Raw genomic sequence first — 16,819 nt, forward strand, 5'->3', positions numbered from 1 at the left:
CCGATGAAATGTTTTAAGAAACAAAATTTAGTCTCTTCAACAAACCAGAATTTTTATGATATATATACCCGGGACAAAAAAATTCAGGAAAATAACTTGTTTCCAAATTTTCATAGAAAAGCAGCAGTAGACAAACATCTTTTTATTCTCTTCTATGCACCATGAGTCTATACGAGATATTTAACCAAGCTGGATACAATAGCACAAATGGCAGAGTACAGTATGAACGAAGCCTCACCATCCTCTCTGGGGTGTGCTGTTCAACCTGTCAAGCAGAGTGTTGAAATCCAAAGGCTGGCCACTCTCCTCCATCCTGTGCAGTGCATTCGCAACCTGATCCCTGGCATATCCCATGTTCACAGCTTTTTCTATCAGTTCAGTGTAAGGATGGTTGCGGATTAACTGTTGTGGAGGATGGCGGCCCCCAACGTTGCTTGATGGTGTCGGCTGAGGATAGCTACCTTGTGGGTAGTGTGGTGGCAGGGGAACCCTACTTCCTTCAGTCTCATACATCATATATCCATGTATATTGGATTGTGGGGCCGGTGGTCCTGCACTTGGGAAGCCAGCTTCACCAAGATGAGCTCCATAAGCGATTTGGCCACTTGGAGGCTGCTGCTGTAACTGCAGCTGTCTTTGCATATTAAGGTGCAGCTGCTGCTGCGGAATTGTTCTACTAGGACCTCCATAACCATAGCCTACAGCATCAGGGCGGCTTGGAGTTTGCTGTGAAGCTCCAGAAAATGGAACTTGGACAGGCATGCTGTTAGGAAACGTTTCAGCTGCAGGATTCGAAGGTTGAGTGGGGTAAGTTGAGTATGCTGGTGGAGTTTGGGGTCTGACTTGAGGTAATGAGGCTGGCTGAGGTGGTTGCACGTGCTGGGGCCACTGCTGCTGATATTGGAGATATGGCTGTGGTATAGTTGGCTTTGCAGGAGGCTGAGGTTGAGGTACTGCCTGTCTGGGAGGTTCTGCAATCTGTGGTCTCTGGTTCACATACTGGACTTCAGCCTGTGGGTGTACATTTGGATGTGATTGACTTGGTACCTGGCTCTGTTGAGAATAATAAGGCGTTGGAGTCTGAACTGGAATGGTTTGAGGAGCTAGAGGTGGTGGTAATGACTGCTGAACAGGCACTTCCTTATACGTTTGAGGCTGGGGAGGCAAGTGTATTTGGTGGGGTAAAGCAAGAGCTAACTGCTGGTTCTGGGGTTCTGAAGAGTTGTCTTGTTTATGAGGTTCAGCAGCTGATTGTGCAACTCTTTCCTCACTGTGATGTGACTGCTTCTCAGTGGTGGATTCTTTCTGCATCATTTGAAGCTTTGCAAGCTCCTTTTGAGCATCTGCAAGTTCTTGTTTGTCTCTCAGAATTTGCACAGAGCGGTGAACCTGTAGAAACATACAGGCAAATCACAGGATGTGGGTTTGTATCTAGAATCAAATCATACATCCTTGTTCATGGTATACGATGAAACTTACAATAGGTTGAATAGACAATTACAGAAGGATAAAGAAGGTTTTTTAGAGGAGGCTAGAAAGATTCCTGAACTATTCTGTTTCTAGATGCATAATAGTTTTGTTAGCTTCAAACGCAAAAAAAAAAAAAAGATTACATAAATCTAGTTACAGTATATTTTGAGTTAAATAGCTGTAACTTTATTGTAAAACAGATTTGCTACAAGTATACAAATCTGAAAATTTCAACTAAACAAAGCAACCCATACAGAATAACCATGGGGGCACAAAACATTTCAAGATAAATGATAACAGCTGATATAACATTACAGTGTAATAAAGATTCATTATAATGTGATATATGAGAATCAAGGCACAGGGAAAAAATAACAATGTCAAATCTGCTGCAAACTCACCTCTTGAAGGTGCTTCTCAACTGATCTAAACTTCTGATCTGTTTCACTCTGATCACGAACTATATCAGACCGGAAGTCTCCTATTGATCGTTCAAGATTGTAGCAGTACAGTTCCAACTGTGACAAACGTCCACTCATTCCATCAAGGACACGGAGCATGGTGTCAGTATATTTTTTCATGGTTCTGTCCACAGCAGAGATAATATCACGAGATCCAGATTCTTCCTGCGGAGTATAGACGTCTATCAGTGATCTTCCATTTCTGCTCTCTCGAAAATCCTGTGTGACAATAAGGCAAAAGGTGTTAAGAACTTCCACCATAGGGATCAGTTCAAAAGAGGAACTAATATTATGAGAGACCATGAAGACTGAAGAAAAGTTGTCACATTTGGAATGAAGGTAAGAGAAAGGCCTCTTTTAGGATTCTGTAAAAAAAAAGGAGAACTACTTCAAAAAGTTAGCTTGAAATAGAAAGACTACACTTTTTTTTGACTGTAGTAAGTACTCGAACATGAGAATGAATCCCAACCATACCATGTAACTATCTTACTGAATATGAAAATTTCTTCAGAAGAAAAATCTTATTCTAAGAGACTGGGTCATGTTCTCTTCTTTGCTCCCTCATGCCAAAATTCAGACTTCAAAGAAAATTCCATTTAATTAGAATGTCTTTTAGTCTAAAAAAAAAAGAATGTCTTTCACAGTAACAGACCACATAAATGTTAAACTGTTTTTCCACTTCAGTTATTCTGATTCTAAGCTGAAGCAAGCCACTCGGCACCACTAAATCCAAATGAAGACATTAAAAGCAAAACAAACAACTGATTCTAAGCTTAAGCAAGTTGCTCAGAGTCAATAAATCCAAACAAAGACATTAACACCAAAACAATCACTAAAACCTCCAGGAGAAATCCAAGGACTCCACAAGATTTCTGACTCAGGATAAAATGAGTTTACAGGGGAAAAAGAAAAAATAAAATGAATGGTTCTTATCCACAAAACAACTGGAGGCCTGAAAGCCCTCTTCCCGGTGAGGATGCTATCTTTATGCACAAGTTCCGTGATTATAAATTTTGATCAATTCTAACGGCAATAAACGGGCTCATCTCGTGTATTCAACCAACATTACATGATGGAAAAGCAATTCAAAGAATCCATTACTCTCACTTCTAAAAGCAATCTCTTGTAATTAAATTTGAGCAGTATAGGGCAAAGTATCCCGAAGGAAAATGACCACATCTAATTCCAAACCATAAAAAACAAACAGGAGTGCAGTAATCTTAAATACTGGTAAGTCATAACAACTACTTATAGGTTTAACAGATGAAATTGACTTCGAATTCATGAACTGAACGGTCGTAAATTACACTGCTGATGTGCAAAAAGTTATATGCTTGGAAAACATCAGTTACATCAAACAAATTGCTTGAAATTCCTTGGACAAAAAGGTTCTGGTTAAGAAAGTCTAACAAAACAAAAAGCAAAAAACATAAAATCTAAAAAAAAAAAGATTACCTTCGTTGAGTTGCTCAACCCGGAAGAATCCATGCGCTTGCCGTTTGCAGACTCCTGATGGTCAAAATCATCGTATGAGCATAGCACGTCATCCGTACCAAAATCGAACCCTTTCGCACTATTGCCGGATCGACCAGACGATCCAGAAGCCATGAATGCAGAGAAAAAGAAGAAACTGATAGATTATAAGACTTAAAAACGAGGGATTATAAGAAAAGGGAAACAGCGGCGCAAAGCTGTAAAGGGTAGCAAGAGAATGGAAGTCGTTGAGAGGAGAGGTTCGGAAAAGGCCTGTTTGCTTCTATACGACTCGCCAGTCACGACAAAAGTATACTGCGTAATTTACACTTTGACTACGTACGTATTCTTAACCACTCAGCAAGGGAAGCCCGCGGGCCTCCTAAAATCGTGCAGAGGCGGAAAGCTTAATCTTTAGTTTATTATCTAGAGGTGCCAAGTGTTCCAAGACCGCCTTTCAACTTCTGGGGGCCCATGGATTAAAAGCAAGGGTCAATGTGGGCCCTTTTTATATAAAAATCGTAACGAATGATAAAAAAAAATTATTTTTTAAAAAATTGATTTCTCACGACGCCAGATTTTTCTCCAATTCCACCGTCAGCCTCATACAAACAAGGAAATAGCACCTACTGCTGATGTGGCAATTTCCACATAAGCAAATCAGCATTTGCCATGTCAGCATAGTCTTTATTCAAAGCCTGATTTTAAACAGGAGACCCTGTTAATCCCTTATCATACCTCTTCAAGATAGATCACGGTTAGAGAATCCAATCTTGTCTCATAGCAATTGAAACTGTGACCATGACAATGACTTTGCAAAAAGATCAGTTTCAAGATGGGGAATGAAACCCCTCCACTTACCCTGAGTCCATCCTGAATTTGTTTGAGTTCTAATCTCATTCAGGCAATCTGACCCGGGTTTTTAAGGTGCCAACAATGGAGAACAATTACTGATATATGTTATAGTTTGGGTCAGTTTCGTGGACGTCTAATTGCCAAGACTCAAAGCTGCTCCAGCACCGACTGATATCTTTCCCAAAGGTCAAACCTTTTCTAGAAGAGCCTGTTGCATTTTCTTATTTGAATAAGTAGATGATGTGAACCATTCAAAACTTGAGAATATGCAATGGCCCTCCCCTACAAAAACGAGTACAAGTGATTCTGACCAATTTTCACCCAAACTTGAGAACAATTACTGATATATGTTATAGTTTGGGTCAGTTGGCTAGCCTTTTAGGGCCTCTGTGATTTATTTCTGATGATGTTGGCGGGTTTGGAAGAACATTTCCTCTGTTCATTTCTTGCAGAGCGGGGAGAGGATCTTTGCATCAGCAATCATCGTAACTTACTAGGTAGTTTCTTGTTTGGACTTATCACCAATAGTCTAGGCAAGAACAAGAACCATCCTTGAAGTGGTGGAACCGATGCTTATCTCTAACAATGATTTCCCGATCGGTAACCACCGAGATGAACTTAATCGCCACATGACAATCACCACACATGCGAAGGTTCTTCACAATTCTGACTACGGTCTCCTTGCTGGTACTCATCAAACCAAACACAATGGCCAATTTTTCACTGTGGAATCTGAGAGCAAATTCCCTCTCTTCTTCCTCCAACTCGTGCATCACTGAATCCGTCTCTGGGATGTAGCCTGCCTCTCTTATCTTTCCCATCAATTCCTCTAGATAATCATAGATCTCTTGTGTTTGCGGATGTGAAGTATCACCCATGCAAAACATGTAAGCTGTTTGATTGATCTCTATCAAGCTGTACCCAGTTTGCTTCTTCAAACCTCTGCGAATCATTTTGTCTCTAACCAATTCAACTCGATCCATCCTGCCTGCCAGTGCATATATATTAGAAAGCAACACATAATAGCCGGGATTCTCTGGCTCTACTGCTAATAAATGTTCGGCTACTTCAACTCCAAGATCAAAATCTTTGTACATCTTGCAAGCCCCAAGCAATGCAGTCCATACTGATGGATCTGGCTCCCCGTGGATGTGATTTCTAATGAACCGCACTGCTTCATTGAGAAAGCCAGCACGGCCAAGCATATCAACCAAGCAGACTTGATGCTCCACTCTAGGTGTCAAGTTGCAATATCTCCGCATATATTCAAAAGCCTCCAGGCCTTCATCTATCAATCCTGCATGGGCGCACGCTGATAAGACTGCAACAAACGTAACATCATTAGGGCGCGGCCCTGTCTCCAGCATTTGGTGAAAGAGTCTCATGGCATGAGAGCCATACCCATGCATCCCATATCCAGAAATCATAGATGTCCAACTGACAACATTTCGTTCGGGCATTCCATCAAACACTCTTCTTGCTCGTTGGACATCCCCACATCTTGCGTACATGCTAATCAATGAAGTACCTAGAACCACATCGACATTAAAGCTATTATTAACAATAAAGTCATGAACCCAACGGCCTAAACTAAGATGACCCAACTGAGAACAAGCAGAGAGGAGGCTCACCAACGTCGTAGAATCGGGCACCACATTGGCCTCTTGCATCCGGTAGAACAACTCAATCCCTTCTTTAGCAAGGCCATTTTGCTCATACCCAGAGATCATCGCATTCCAAGCTATAATATTTCTTTCATCCATTTTATCGAACAAGTTCCTGGCAGTTCCCAGATTACCAGATTTTGCATAAAGGGTTAGAAGGGCAGCTTGGATAAAAGGATCAGAACCGAACCCAGAAGCCATGACATGAGTATGCACCAACCGACCAACTTGTAAATCTGAAAGATCAGCGCAGGCTTTAATAACGGCCGTGAAAGTATAAGTGGATTGGGAGACTCGAGCAAAACACATTTCTCGATAGAAAAAAATTGCGTCCCAGGAAAACCCGGACTTAGAGGAAGCCCTGATGAGGGAATTGAAGAGGAAGGAGTCGGGATGTGGAACAGAGAAAAACAGGAGACGAGAATAATCAATGGAGCCCGCTAGACAAGCGAGAGAGATGAGTTTAGTGGTAAGGGCTCTACTACGATGGAGCCCGCAAACGACCAGTTGTGCATGTACTTGCTTTAATGGTCTAAGGCAAGTGCCTGCGACTACCAGAGCTCGATATGCCGGGGCATGCGACGGCGTAGACGGTGGAGCTTGATTTGGCTCCATTATGCTTTCCGCTTCCAGGGGCGCGACAGATGAAAGACACGCAACGGGAACCTTTAGATTTATATGTAACACCAAAACATGAAATTCTGGGGCTCCATCTGTTTTGATTTGGAGCTTGCAATTCAAGCTTTTTTGTTTGTGTTTTTTTTTTCATGCAGATGATTTATGCCAACAAAAAAAAAAAAAAAATTAAAAGTAAGAACAGAAGCAAAGTGATATCATATTATTCAAAATAGGACAATTTATATATGAAGGGGTAAAAAAAGAGTTTGGACGCAAGAACATCTACGTTAGATATATCTATATTTTAGTTTAACAATCAAATTTGGATAAAACGATTTGAAGATTATTATTTTTTTTTCCATATGTTATTTCTTATCCCCACAAGTAATGCTAAACTTAAACCTTTTTGTATATATTTTTTTAATGAAAAAATAGTGTTAATCATCTTATTGTTAAATAGTGATCTCTCTCGATGCATTGACTCTAGACTTTCTCCCAACTCAGGACCTCTTACTCAATGCCTTCGTATCGCCTGTCCGATCTATTACCGCTTGCAAGAGTGGACGAAACTACTCTGACACCCACCCCACTCATTCTCTACCGCCTCTCACGGGATTGGAACGCGGGACGTGGCGTGCCCAGCTCTGATACTATGAAATCGGCTAGCCAATACACCCAAAAGACCAATCTGTTAGGTGCAAAAAATTACCGTCTACAAGAGTGGACGAAACCACTCTGACACTCGCCACCCTATACCCTAAACTGACGATATCATCTCTATAAACCACCCCCTCTCTCAAAGCCTAATTTCATAAGGTGATTAAACTAATGAATAAAATTAATATTTGTATGATTATTTTATTAAATTAGACTAAAATAAAATCCTTTGATTTATTAATAAAATTTAAATAAAACCATCTTATGAAATTTAATTCTATTAAATTATTTTTATGTAATAAAATATCCTATTTATTTATTTATATAAATTCATATACTTCTAATATTGTATTAAATTACTAATTTAAGAAAGATAATTTAGATATCGTAAAATTAAGAATTTAATCAAGTAAATAACTAGTATAAAAGTAAACATTTTTTCTTTTAAGTATTCTATTTTTTATAACTGACTAAATTAATATTTGTATTTCACCTTGTATTAATTTTTTAATTTAGAATAAACTAAAATGTATCTTATTTTATTAATAAAAATTAAATAAAAACGTCTTATAAAGTTAAATCTATCAAAATATTTTTATATAATAAATATCCTATTTATGTATTTATTTATATGTTTATGGATTTTAATACTATATTAAATTACTAATTTAAGAGTGATAATTTCGATATTGTAAAATTAAGAATCTGATTAAGTATCTAGACATTATAAAAGTAAACATTTTTGTTTAGGATATTATTTTTTATATTTAATTAAATAAATATTTTAAATTTTTAAAATTTTGAATTATTTATTTTATTTTATTAATTAAAGTTTAAATAAAACTATCTTAATAAAGTTTAATTAGTAATTTAATATAATATTAAAATTCTTAAACATATAAATAAATACATAAATAGGGTATATTTTCTTCCCAGACCAAATTATCACCAATTCACTGTCACAAATTGACAACGTTCTATGCTTGGCCTGAGATTTCCCTGAACCACTACATGTCACCAGCAAGTCCCAAGTTTGACAATTTTTTTCCTTCCTGCATCTTCACCAATCAAAATTAGGTTAAAATTTCTTAAAAAATTAACTATAATTAATCTTGTCGTGTTATCTTCGTTTTCGTGTTAAATTGGATCATACGCCAACTCACTCCCACATACAGTTAATTCCCAGACCATGATTAATGAACAAAAAATGAAGAAGAAGACGAGAATGGTTTCCAGTAGAAGACTGCCCAATACCAGAGAGCACGAGATCTTATTTGGAAGTCACGAACTCAGAAACTGAAATCTATATACGAGTTTCTTTTCTTTTCTTCTTTTTCGTATCCTTCGAAAGACTGTACCAGATGGAGTGTTCCGCAGCAGAGAACAGATTACAATACGTTAGTAACAGTACTGGAACAGATTAATAAAGTTCAGAAAATAGACAGATCGTCTCCTTCTTAGCTTGATCACTGTGATCTTGATTGTTTATCTTGACTCGTATTCCTTCTTAATAAGATTCTGGTCCACCTGCTCTCTCTTCTAAACTACATTTCCTCAGAATACAGAAATTAAAGGAAGCTTGAAGCTTTAGAATAAGAAAGTCACGGACGTTGGCTTTTGGAGAAAACTTCTAAGACGAGAGATTGGAGTTAGATACGGTTGAGATTTTTCTCAACAACGTTAGGAAAAGCTAATAATACTAGTGCACCTCCCCACCCATCTGCTCTCCTAACTCATCCACCACCACGCCGCCTTCCATCTCGTCTTATTCCTTTTCTGTGGGTATTTCTTCCTCAAGTTCCAGGCGCAACCTTCTACTCTTCTAGCGCACCAGGAGCCATGGCGAAGACTAAGAAGATATGCATTTTTGTTCTGAGACTTCTGGCCGTGGCGGCTACTCTCTCTGCAGCAGTGGTCATGGCTACGAGTAACCAAAGCTCCTCCTTCTTTGGCGTTCCGGTTCAGGCAAAATATTACTACGAACCTGCATTCAAGTAAAGATATAAATTATTGAGCCACTGAAGAGGGATTCTCTCTTCATTGCATACTGTGAAAAGCTTCTCTTCTTCTTGCTCATGGGGTGGTTTTTGGTGCAGGTTTTTTGTGATAGCGAACGGGATAGGCTCTGTTTATAGTTTTCTGGTTCTTTTCCTTCCTCCGAAAAGCATGCTGTGGCGCTTAGTCGTGGCTCTTGATGTGGTAACAAGCTCCATTCTTCTCTGTTTCTTTATCTTCTCTAAGCTTTACCACTTACAGTGACGGAAAACTGATGAATGGGCATTTGGACGAATACAGGTGATCACCGTGTTGCTCACCTCCAGCATCTCAGCAGCAGCCGCCATTGCTTATGTGGGTAAGAAAGGGAATTCCAGAGCGGGTTGGTTGCCAATTTGTGGGCAATTTCCCAAGTTCTGTAACCAGGGAATGGCGGCTTTGATCCTCGGTTTAGGTGGGGTTCTCATCTACATGATCCTCCTTCTATACGCCATCCACACAGTCATCAACCCTCTTCTTCTCTGAATTTTCTTGTTCTTGCCTCCATGTGGGCGCGACCATGTGCTTATTGTTTAATTTCGTAGCTTTGCTGGGTTGAAATTCACTGAAACACAAAAATAAAAATAAATAAAGCTTATAAATTATAATGGGAGTTTTTTTCTCTTAAACTCGGATCAGGGCAACATAAAACTCTGGCCTAAACCGTTTTTCATCATATCTATTTGGCCATAAAACAGAAAATTATCAGATCCATACTCCATACTCCATCATTGCTAGGCATTCGAAAGAAAAATAACAACCATGTGATAAGGGATTAATAAGAGTCTCCGGTTTATCTTCCGTTCAGTTCTCGGATAAGATCTTCGTCGGTTAAGCTTATCATTTCGATTAAGTTAATTATTGTAAACTATATGAATACCACTTTTAATCAATGTAAATATGTGGTTCAATTCAACATCTCATACTATGATAGGTTTAGATAAGTTCATACTTTCTCCATCCCATCTTTCTACCTCTCTTTTTTATGAAGAAAGGAATAAATGTTTAAAAATATAATAAATAATATAAATTGTTTAATGCCTTCTCATAACAGTTTTTGTTATTATATAATAATAATAATAATAAATTAACCACTGGTTTTAGTTCATTCCTCAGTCACATAGGGGTGGTATTAATCTAAATCACCTTGAAAACAGTTAGAACTCGATTAAAAAAAAACTCGGTTCAATTCAGTTTTTACTTTAACTTGGTTTGACCTCAAACTTGAATAAGATTTGCTAAGTATAACTAGCCAAACTCAAAATTTTTCACATTCAACTTGTTAACTCGTGAGCCGATTTGTAGCATAGATTTTTTACGAAAAAAATACTCTTTACTCTGATTGTTCTCGTCAATTTCATCTTTAGTTGGTTGATAATTATTCTTATTTACTTCAAACCTCAAAGACTATAGATAATTCAACCTTTTTGTTTTTTTTTTTTGCTTAAAAGAAAAATTTTTGAACCAACCAAACCCGGCACGTTTGCAATCCTACCCTCGTGTCTCCAAAATTTATCCGGCTGCAGATTCCCTGCTGAATGATGGCGTTCAAAAACCGGATGAGGAAGATGCTGGAAATGATGTTGGGCTCCCTTGGATCAAGAGCAAGTAGAAGAAATGGGGTTTACCATCTTCCTTGTTTTGAGCACCGCTCCTTGTATGCTTCAGCGACGCTTTTGGAGTTCACAGACATTAAATCCAATTCGTTGTTCTCCTTCTTCTTCCAACGCGGATGTCTCAGTATCAACCGGTAACCTCTCTTTCATCTTCCTGAGTCTGAGATTATAATCAACATTGAGCGCACTAGGTGATGAATCTAGCAACGTAAGCTTGTAGTTTACTGAACAGGGAAAAGTACGATCTATAAATATAGAAGACCGAATATCCAGGAGAAAATAAAAAAAATTGTGTCCTTAAGTGTGCGCCGTGAATTAAGTGTTACTTGACTTGGAATGAACTTTTCAGATGGGTATATCCGAGTGGTTTCTTCGTCTTGATGCTTTTGGGGTGGAGAATCAATCAACTGACCAATGTTTGTCTCTGTTAATTTTGTTTAACCTACACGGTTATGGGGGTGATTTGGGCATGCACAGTCTTCGAAATGCACAAATGACATCACAAAGTTGGAACCTGCTTGTTTGATCGAACGGGGATCATCCGATTTATTGAATTTGGCAAGTAGAATCGAAGTGGTTCAAGACCGCCCTCTTCTGCATTCTGTCATCAATGGAAGGGGAGATCAAAGCTATATTCCAAACTTTATGATTACCAATTGGACGGAAGGAAGGCATTTTCCGTAGTCAGAACTCTCTCTGTATACATTCTAGCCTTTTGTTGGAATGAGCAAAAGGTTAGATACTTGATGACGGTCCCGAAGGGATTTGATGATTTTCTATATCCTCTTCCCTTAGTTTCACTTAATAAATAATTCAGAGCTCACTCGTGCTATATGTCTAAAAAAATTCTTTGACTGAAAACGAACTCCTGGATGTAGAAGGATAAATCTTCCCGGCTTGTTGTTCTAAGATAAAGAGTTGTCTTTGAAATTTAATTAGAAACATCCATTCAACAGGTTCAATCGTATAAGTATTTCATAGTCTCGTATAAAGTGTTCTCTTGTTCAAGTAAAATATTTTTTTAACAGTAGCCATGTAGCAGGACTGCTTGAAGCACCCTCTACGACTGGTGGAGCATATGATTTCAAAGGGGCCACGACCTCACTATCTTATGAGCCACTGTCTTCTTCAAAAAGGGTGACTCTTCTGAGACATGGTCTCAGCTCCTGGAATGAAGAAAGTAGAATACAGGTTTGGCACTTTCCACTGCTTATTGCATAGATATATATAAATCATGTGTCTTGATTTTACTGTTAAAAACCTTCCCAGTTTTAATTTCCAACCTGTTGATACAGCATTTGTAACTGAAAAAGGGAAACAGTGCTTTCACCATGGCTTTTTTTCCTACTTAAAAAACATAGGTACTTTTTAAAAGGGATTCTCTTGATGGTTCACCTCAACTTAAAAATCTAGTCTTTACCTCCTAATAATGGTTATATGGTGTTTCAAACACGAGTAGAAGGAATATCCAGATTTCCACCTTTGTTTTGCCTTCTGTTAGAATCTGTTGGCAACTGTCAGTTTGATGAGCCTCTCTTCAAAACTCTAGCTAGTCTTATACCGACTGAAGTACATATTTGAGGAAAATTTGGAGGTTCAGTAATTAGGATTATGGAATTGCTATTCAGAATTTTTAATTTGGATGATCACAACAGGATCTTTTTCTTTTGACTGTAATATCCTTGGTAAAGAGGTAACAAATAAAAGGAATGAAATATCTGGAAAATTATTTTTTCTATGGTTAGAGCCTGCTCAGTTACTTTCTGTGCGTTTCCAAAAAGTTTTGATGTCCAGTCACCCCATTAACACCAGTTTGCATTTCAATGTTTCAGTAACCTGGCTTCTGTAAAGTTCTGTACTGCTGTCATGTAACTAAAGAGTTCTAATCTCTTTAAGAAACTTGAGTCCTCCTCAGCTTCTTCTAGAATGAAACTGAATTTGAATGTTGGGCTTTCAAAATTGAGCTATTTTCTAAATATACCCATGCTTTTGCTTCAGGGAAGTTCAAACCTATCTGTGTTAACAGATACAGGGGCAATACAAGCTGAAAGGTGCCGTAAAGCCTTGTCAAATCAGAGCTTTGATTGCTGTTTCTCAAGCCCCATATCTCGTGCAAAGGTTTGGATAATTCCATTTAGCTTGTCAACTCTTTTCTGCATATATTCACCATTCAGTTTGTATTTTAAAAACTCTGAGAAGCTAATATCTTATCAAGGTTGATTGCTGCAGTCAAGTGCAGAAATTATATGGCAAGAGAGAGAACAGCCACTGGTTTTTCTTGACACATTGAAAGAGGCCCACCTGTTTTTCCTCGAGGGAATGACAAATGGTATGCTTGCTATATCTCTAATCATCCTCTTATTCTTTTTAGTCATGGATGCATGGTTGGCATAACATGTCCAGATTATGGAGGCAGCGGATGCTAGGAAGAAGTACCCAGAGTTGTACTCTATGTGGAGAGAGGATCCAGCAAACTTTTATGTGAATGGCATCTATCCGATTCGCAAACTGTGGGGCACAGCACAAGAGGCTTGGAGAGAAATCTTGTTTACAGAAGTAAGCTAAATTTCTTAATTCTTGCATAGCTTTACTTTTTTATAAATGGTTTATATGATGTGAATTGAACTGAATATCAGAGCTGATGCTTGTGAATGCATTTTGATCAGGGTGAGAATTTTTTGGTTGTAACACACAAATCAATCTTGCGTGCAATGATTTGCACAGCTCTTGGACTTGCCCCAGAGAGGTATCATTTTCCTTATTAGAGATGAGTAGAATGTCCAATTCTTTTCCCTGCAAAAATCCATATCGAGTACCTTAATCAGATACATGATAACGGTTTTCGATCGTCTAGGTTTCGTTCAATAGATGTGAATAACTGTGGAATCTCAGTATTCACTTTCAACAAAAGAGGAGAGGCTATGCTTCAAAACTTAAACATGACTGCACATATGTACAGTGACCATGTCTATCATTTCTAACTTCTGGAGCTACAAGCTATCTAATCCTGTTATGTGGCATCAGCAATGGGTCTTCTGAAGATGGATCGGTGGGCATTCTCTTTTTGTCTCCCACCATTCGCCCTTTGTATACGATTAAAATTGTAAAAACTTTTCTTTATTTTGTTGTCGGGATAGCTGTAGCTCTTGAGTTTAAATTTGTGTGTTAGGGACACACAAGGGTTTTTATATTTTTTTTATTATTTGGGTTATCAAAGCTAGTTGCTTCAGCATAATTAATCAAATTGAAGTCATAGAATTGGAAAATCCAAATATCCTCTTTACAATCAGGGTGGGCGTGGGAAGTGTTTATTGCTTCTTCACTTGTCATGTGAGAAGACAGGCAATTCCCCTAGGTAGTCAAATTGATGTCAACATTGCTCCGTTTATTAGAGTTAGAAGATTAGTATCTTTTCAAATGGCACCATTTACCTCACATTCCACTTTCTATGTCTATTTTGTTCTTTCATCTCCCAACAATTCATTATTTTTATGCATATTATTACAAATCATAACAATTGCTATTGTTAAGATTTAAGATTCTATGATATATAATCACAGTAAAAGAGGAATAAAGGGTGAGAATGAGAAAAAAGAGAAGAGTTGAAGAGAGAAGGTTTTAGGAAGAGAAGAGGAAGAAAAACGAATTTGAAAAAACAAGAAAGAAGAATAGGGTAATAGACTTGTGTAAACCTTATCCCTTAAGTTGTGTTTATAATAAGTATTAATATTATAAGAATATTTTTTTCCCTAGTAAGAGTGAATAAGATATATAAATCATAAATTAATTACATCAGTGTCATCTTTATGAGACGACTCTTTATTGACTATCATGCCACCATTGTGTGAGTTTATGAGTCTTCTCCTTGGTCTGTGGACTTAAACCCATCCTCCAATAGCTATCAAAGTTGATTAGTTTACGAGATTCATCTAGAAGATTGAATTCAAAGAATAAGAGAACGAAGTTGTAGAGGAAGATGAAGGTGTGATCCTGTTGATGACAGAGGTATTTTGCAAGGAAATCTTAATAACAATTGGCACTAATAGAGATTCAGAGGAGTGTAAATCTGGAAATTTTGCCAGGTTCGGGGAAGTCTGTCCCGACCAATCTTAACAAGGTTTTGGGGTCAGATTGGATTAAATTTCGTGTGAAACCCGAGCTAATATGGGTTGCTAATCTCAGGGTACAAAGGAAATAGAATTACGAATCGAGTTGTGTTTTATAAAAGGGAATTTCCCTAAAATACCCATTTAAAAAAATTATTTTCAAAAACACTGACGTCATCAAAATATTTCTAAAACTACCTAACTTTGACCGCTCAAATGCTTATGTGTTGCCACGTCATTAGTGGAGTAAACATAGATCAATACGTCGTCTGCCACGTCATTATTTTACCACGTCATCTGCCACATAAGCTATCAAGTCATTAAATGAAAAAATTGAATAATTTTTTAAAAAATAATTAAAAAATAAGATACATTTTTTATTACCTAATATCTACAATATTGGACATTTATCTTTGGGAAAAGTAATAAATTTTATGTCCAGAAGCCTAAAAAATATTTTAGAGTTTAAAAATATAATTTATTTTTATAATTTGTATCACATTATTTACAAAATAATAAATTATTAAAAATATATATTAGTTAATTAAAAATCTTACAACACCTTTTATTATCAATTAAAAATATTTATTAACTGAAAAAATATGAAAATTTTACTTGAGTTTAAAAAATAAATGTACCGGTACACTTTTTATTACCTTATATTTAAAATAATAAGTTATAAAAAATCTTACTCTTATCATTTTAACACCTTTTTATTATCGATTTAAAAATTATTTTAATAAAAAAATTTGAAAATTTTAGTTTTGAGTTTAAAAATCAAATTTATTATTACCTTATATTTAAAATAATTAAAATAAAATAAATATATAATTAATTAAAAAATCTTACTCTTACTAATTTAACTTATTTTATTATCGATTTAAAATATTTTTTAATTGAGAGGGGGGCGTTGAGGCCGAGCGGTGACAGCAAGCACTGCTGGGGGGGGGGGGGGGGGGGGGGGCAAGGAGAGGAGAGGAGGTTGAGGCTGAGCAATGGCAGCGAGAGGAGACAGGGCGAGGCCAGAGGAGGCCGAGGCCGAGCGGCGGTGAGAGGGTGAGAGGAGAGGGGGCAAGAGGAGAGGAGGTTGAGGCCAAGCGACGACAGTGAGAGGAGAGAGAGCAAGGCCAGAGGAGGCCGAGGCCGAGTGGTGGCGAGAGGGTGAGAGGAGAGGAGAGGAGGCCAAGGCCAAGCGGCGGCGAGAGGGGGAGAGGAGAGGAGAGGAGGCCGAGGCTAAGCGACAGCGAGAGGGCGAGAGGGCGAGAGGAGAGGAGAGGAGGCCGAGGCCGAGCAGCGATGAGATGGCGAGAGGAGAGGAGAGGAGAGGAGAGGAGAGGAGGCCGAGGCCGAGCAGCGACGAGATGGCGAGAGGAGAGGAGAGGAGAGGAAGTCGAGGCCAAGCGGCGACGAGAGGAGAGGAGAGGAGAGGAGAAAGATGAGAGGGGACACATAAGGCATTTAAAACAATTTATTTCGAAAAACAATGCCTATGGTTGAATATGGTGAGGATTATTTAATTTTTTATTTAATGACGTGTTAGCTTATATGGTAGATGACGTGGCAGACGACATGTCGATTTATGTTAACTGCACTGATGATGTGTCAACACATAAGCAATCAAAGCTTACGTGTCGCTTTTGACTGCACAGAGGTATTTGACCGGTCATAATTTTAGAAATATTTGGATGATATCAGTGTTTTTAAAAATAATTTATTTTAAATGGGTATTTTAAGAAAATGCCCTTTATAAAACCCGGCCGCGCCCCCCGTTGCCATGCCTACGTATGATGTCAGCGACTTGGGGTCAAAATACTATATATATGAGATAGCTTATTTGAAATTACTCTTTACTTTTCGCACTTCTG

The 16,819-nt window shown here is 38.0% G+C and overlaps 4 protein-coding genes across 5 annotated transcripts; 2 read left to right on the top strand and 2 right to left on the bottom strand.

Annotated features, from left to right (window-relative positions):
• Positions 1-40: 40 nt before the first annotated feature.
• LOC137962552 (RNA polymerase II degradation factor 1-like) lies at positions 41-3,737 on the bottom strand. Its single transcript, XM_068809485.1, has 3 exons — positions 3,387-3,737; positions 1,872-2,150; positions 41-1,389 (listed from the first exon to the last, which is right to left on the bottom strand). The coding sequence occupies exons 1-3, from the start codon at positions 3,537-3,539 to the stop codon at positions 235-237; spliced, it is 1,587 nt and encodes a 528-aa protein (XP_068665586.1). The 5' UTR covers positions 3,540-3,737; the 3' UTR covers positions 41-234.
• Positions 3,738-4,497: 760 nt separating this feature from the next.
• Positions 4,498-5,928, bottom strand: LOC137963802 (pentatricopeptide repeat-containing protein At2g33760). The gene is made up of 2 exons (XM_068811005.1): positions 5,891-5,928; positions 4,498-5,787 (listed from the first exon to the last, which is right to left on the bottom strand). The coding sequence occupies exon 2, from the start codon at positions 5,768-5,770 to the stop codon at positions 4,778-4,780; it is 993 nt and encodes a 330-aa protein (XP_068667106.1). The 5' UTR covers positions 5,771-5,787; positions 5,891-5,928; the 3' UTR covers positions 4,498-4,777.
• A 3,109-nt stretch (positions 5,929-9,037) lies between these two features.
• Positions 9,038-9,752, top strand: LOC137964032 (CASP-like protein 1C1). Its single transcript, XM_068811295.1, has 3 exons — positions 9,038-9,192; positions 9,295-9,397; positions 9,494-9,752. The coding sequence occupies exons 1-3, from the start codon at positions 9,038-9,040 to the stop codon at positions 9,716-9,718; spliced, it is 483 nt and encodes a 160-aa protein (XP_068667396.1). The 3' UTR covers positions 9,719-9,752.
• Positions 9,753-10,834: 1,082 nt separating this feature from the next.
• LOC137963975 (probable 2-carboxy-D-arabinitol-1-phosphatase) lies at positions 10,835-14,090 on the top strand. Of its 2 annotated transcripts, none has more exons than XM_068811212.1 (7): positions 10,835-10,982; positions 11,888-12,039; positions 12,847-12,966; positions 13,078-13,177; positions 13,265-13,404; positions 13,515-13,594; positions 13,703-14,090. In XM_068811212.1, exons 1-7 carry the CDS (start codon positions 10,850-10,852, stop codon positions 13,827-13,829), a joined length of 852 nt encoding a protein of 283 aa, XP_068667313.1. In that variant the 5' UTR covers positions 10,835-10,849; the 3' UTR covers positions 13,830-14,090. The 2 variants fall into 2 exon arrangements, with proteins under 2 accessions (XP_068667313.1, XP_068667314.1); XM_068811213.1 differs by having other exon boundaries at positions 11,891-12,039.
• Positions 14,091-16,819: the final 2,729 nt, after the last annotated feature.

Source organism: Aristolochia californica, unplaced genomic scaffold (genome assembly GCF_029961685.1).
Source record: "Aristolochia californica isolate CCGP_79_NKW_82.1479 unplaced genomic scaffold, dmAriCali1.0.hap1 SCAF_4, whole genome shotgun sequence".
Lineage (NCBI taxonomy): Eukaryota > Viridiplantae > Streptophyta > Magnoliopsida > Piperales > Aristolochiaceae > Aristolochia > Aristolochia californica.

Coding starts and splice junctions, on each gene's coding strand:
- LOC137962552 (XM_068809485.1), bottom strand. CDS start 3,539: ATGGCTTCTGGATCGTCTGGTCGATCCGGCAATAGTGCGAAAGGGTTC. Junction 2,151..3,386: donor GGTTGAGCAACTCAACGAAG/GTAATCTTTTTT, acceptor ATTGTCACACAG/GATTTTCGAGAGAGCAGAAA. Junction 1,390..1,871: donor TTGAGAAGCACCTTCAAGAG/GTGAGTTTGCAG, acceptor ATGTTTCTACAG/GTTCACCGCTCTGTGCAAAT.
- LOC137963802 (XM_068811005.1), bottom strand. CDS start 5,770: ATGTACGCAAGATGTGGGGATGTCCAACGAGCAAGAAGAGTGTTTGAT.
- LOC137964032 (XM_068811295.1), top strand. CDS start 9,038: ATGGCGAAGACTAAGAAGATATGCATTTTTGTTCTGAGACTTCTGGCC. Junction 9,193..9,294: donor TACTACGAACCTGCATTCAA/GTAAAGATATAA, acceptor TTTTTGGTGCAG/GTTTTTTGTGATAGCGAACG. Junction 9,398..9,493: donor TAGTCGTGGCTCTTGATGTG/GTAACAAGCTCC, acceptor GGACGAATACAG/GTGATCACCGTGTTGCTCAC.
- LOC137963975 (XM_068811212.1), top strand. CDS start 10,850: ATGGGGTTTACCATCTTCCTTGTTTTGAGCACCGCTCCTTGTATGCTT. Junction 12,967..13,077: donor GCCCCATATCTCGTGCAAAG/GTTTGGATAATT, acceptor TGATTGCTGCAG/TCAAGTGCAGAAATTATATG. Junction 13,405..13,514: donor GAGAAATCTTGTTTACAGAA/GTAAGCTAAATT, acceptor CATTTTGATCAG/GGTGAGAATTTTTTGGTTGT.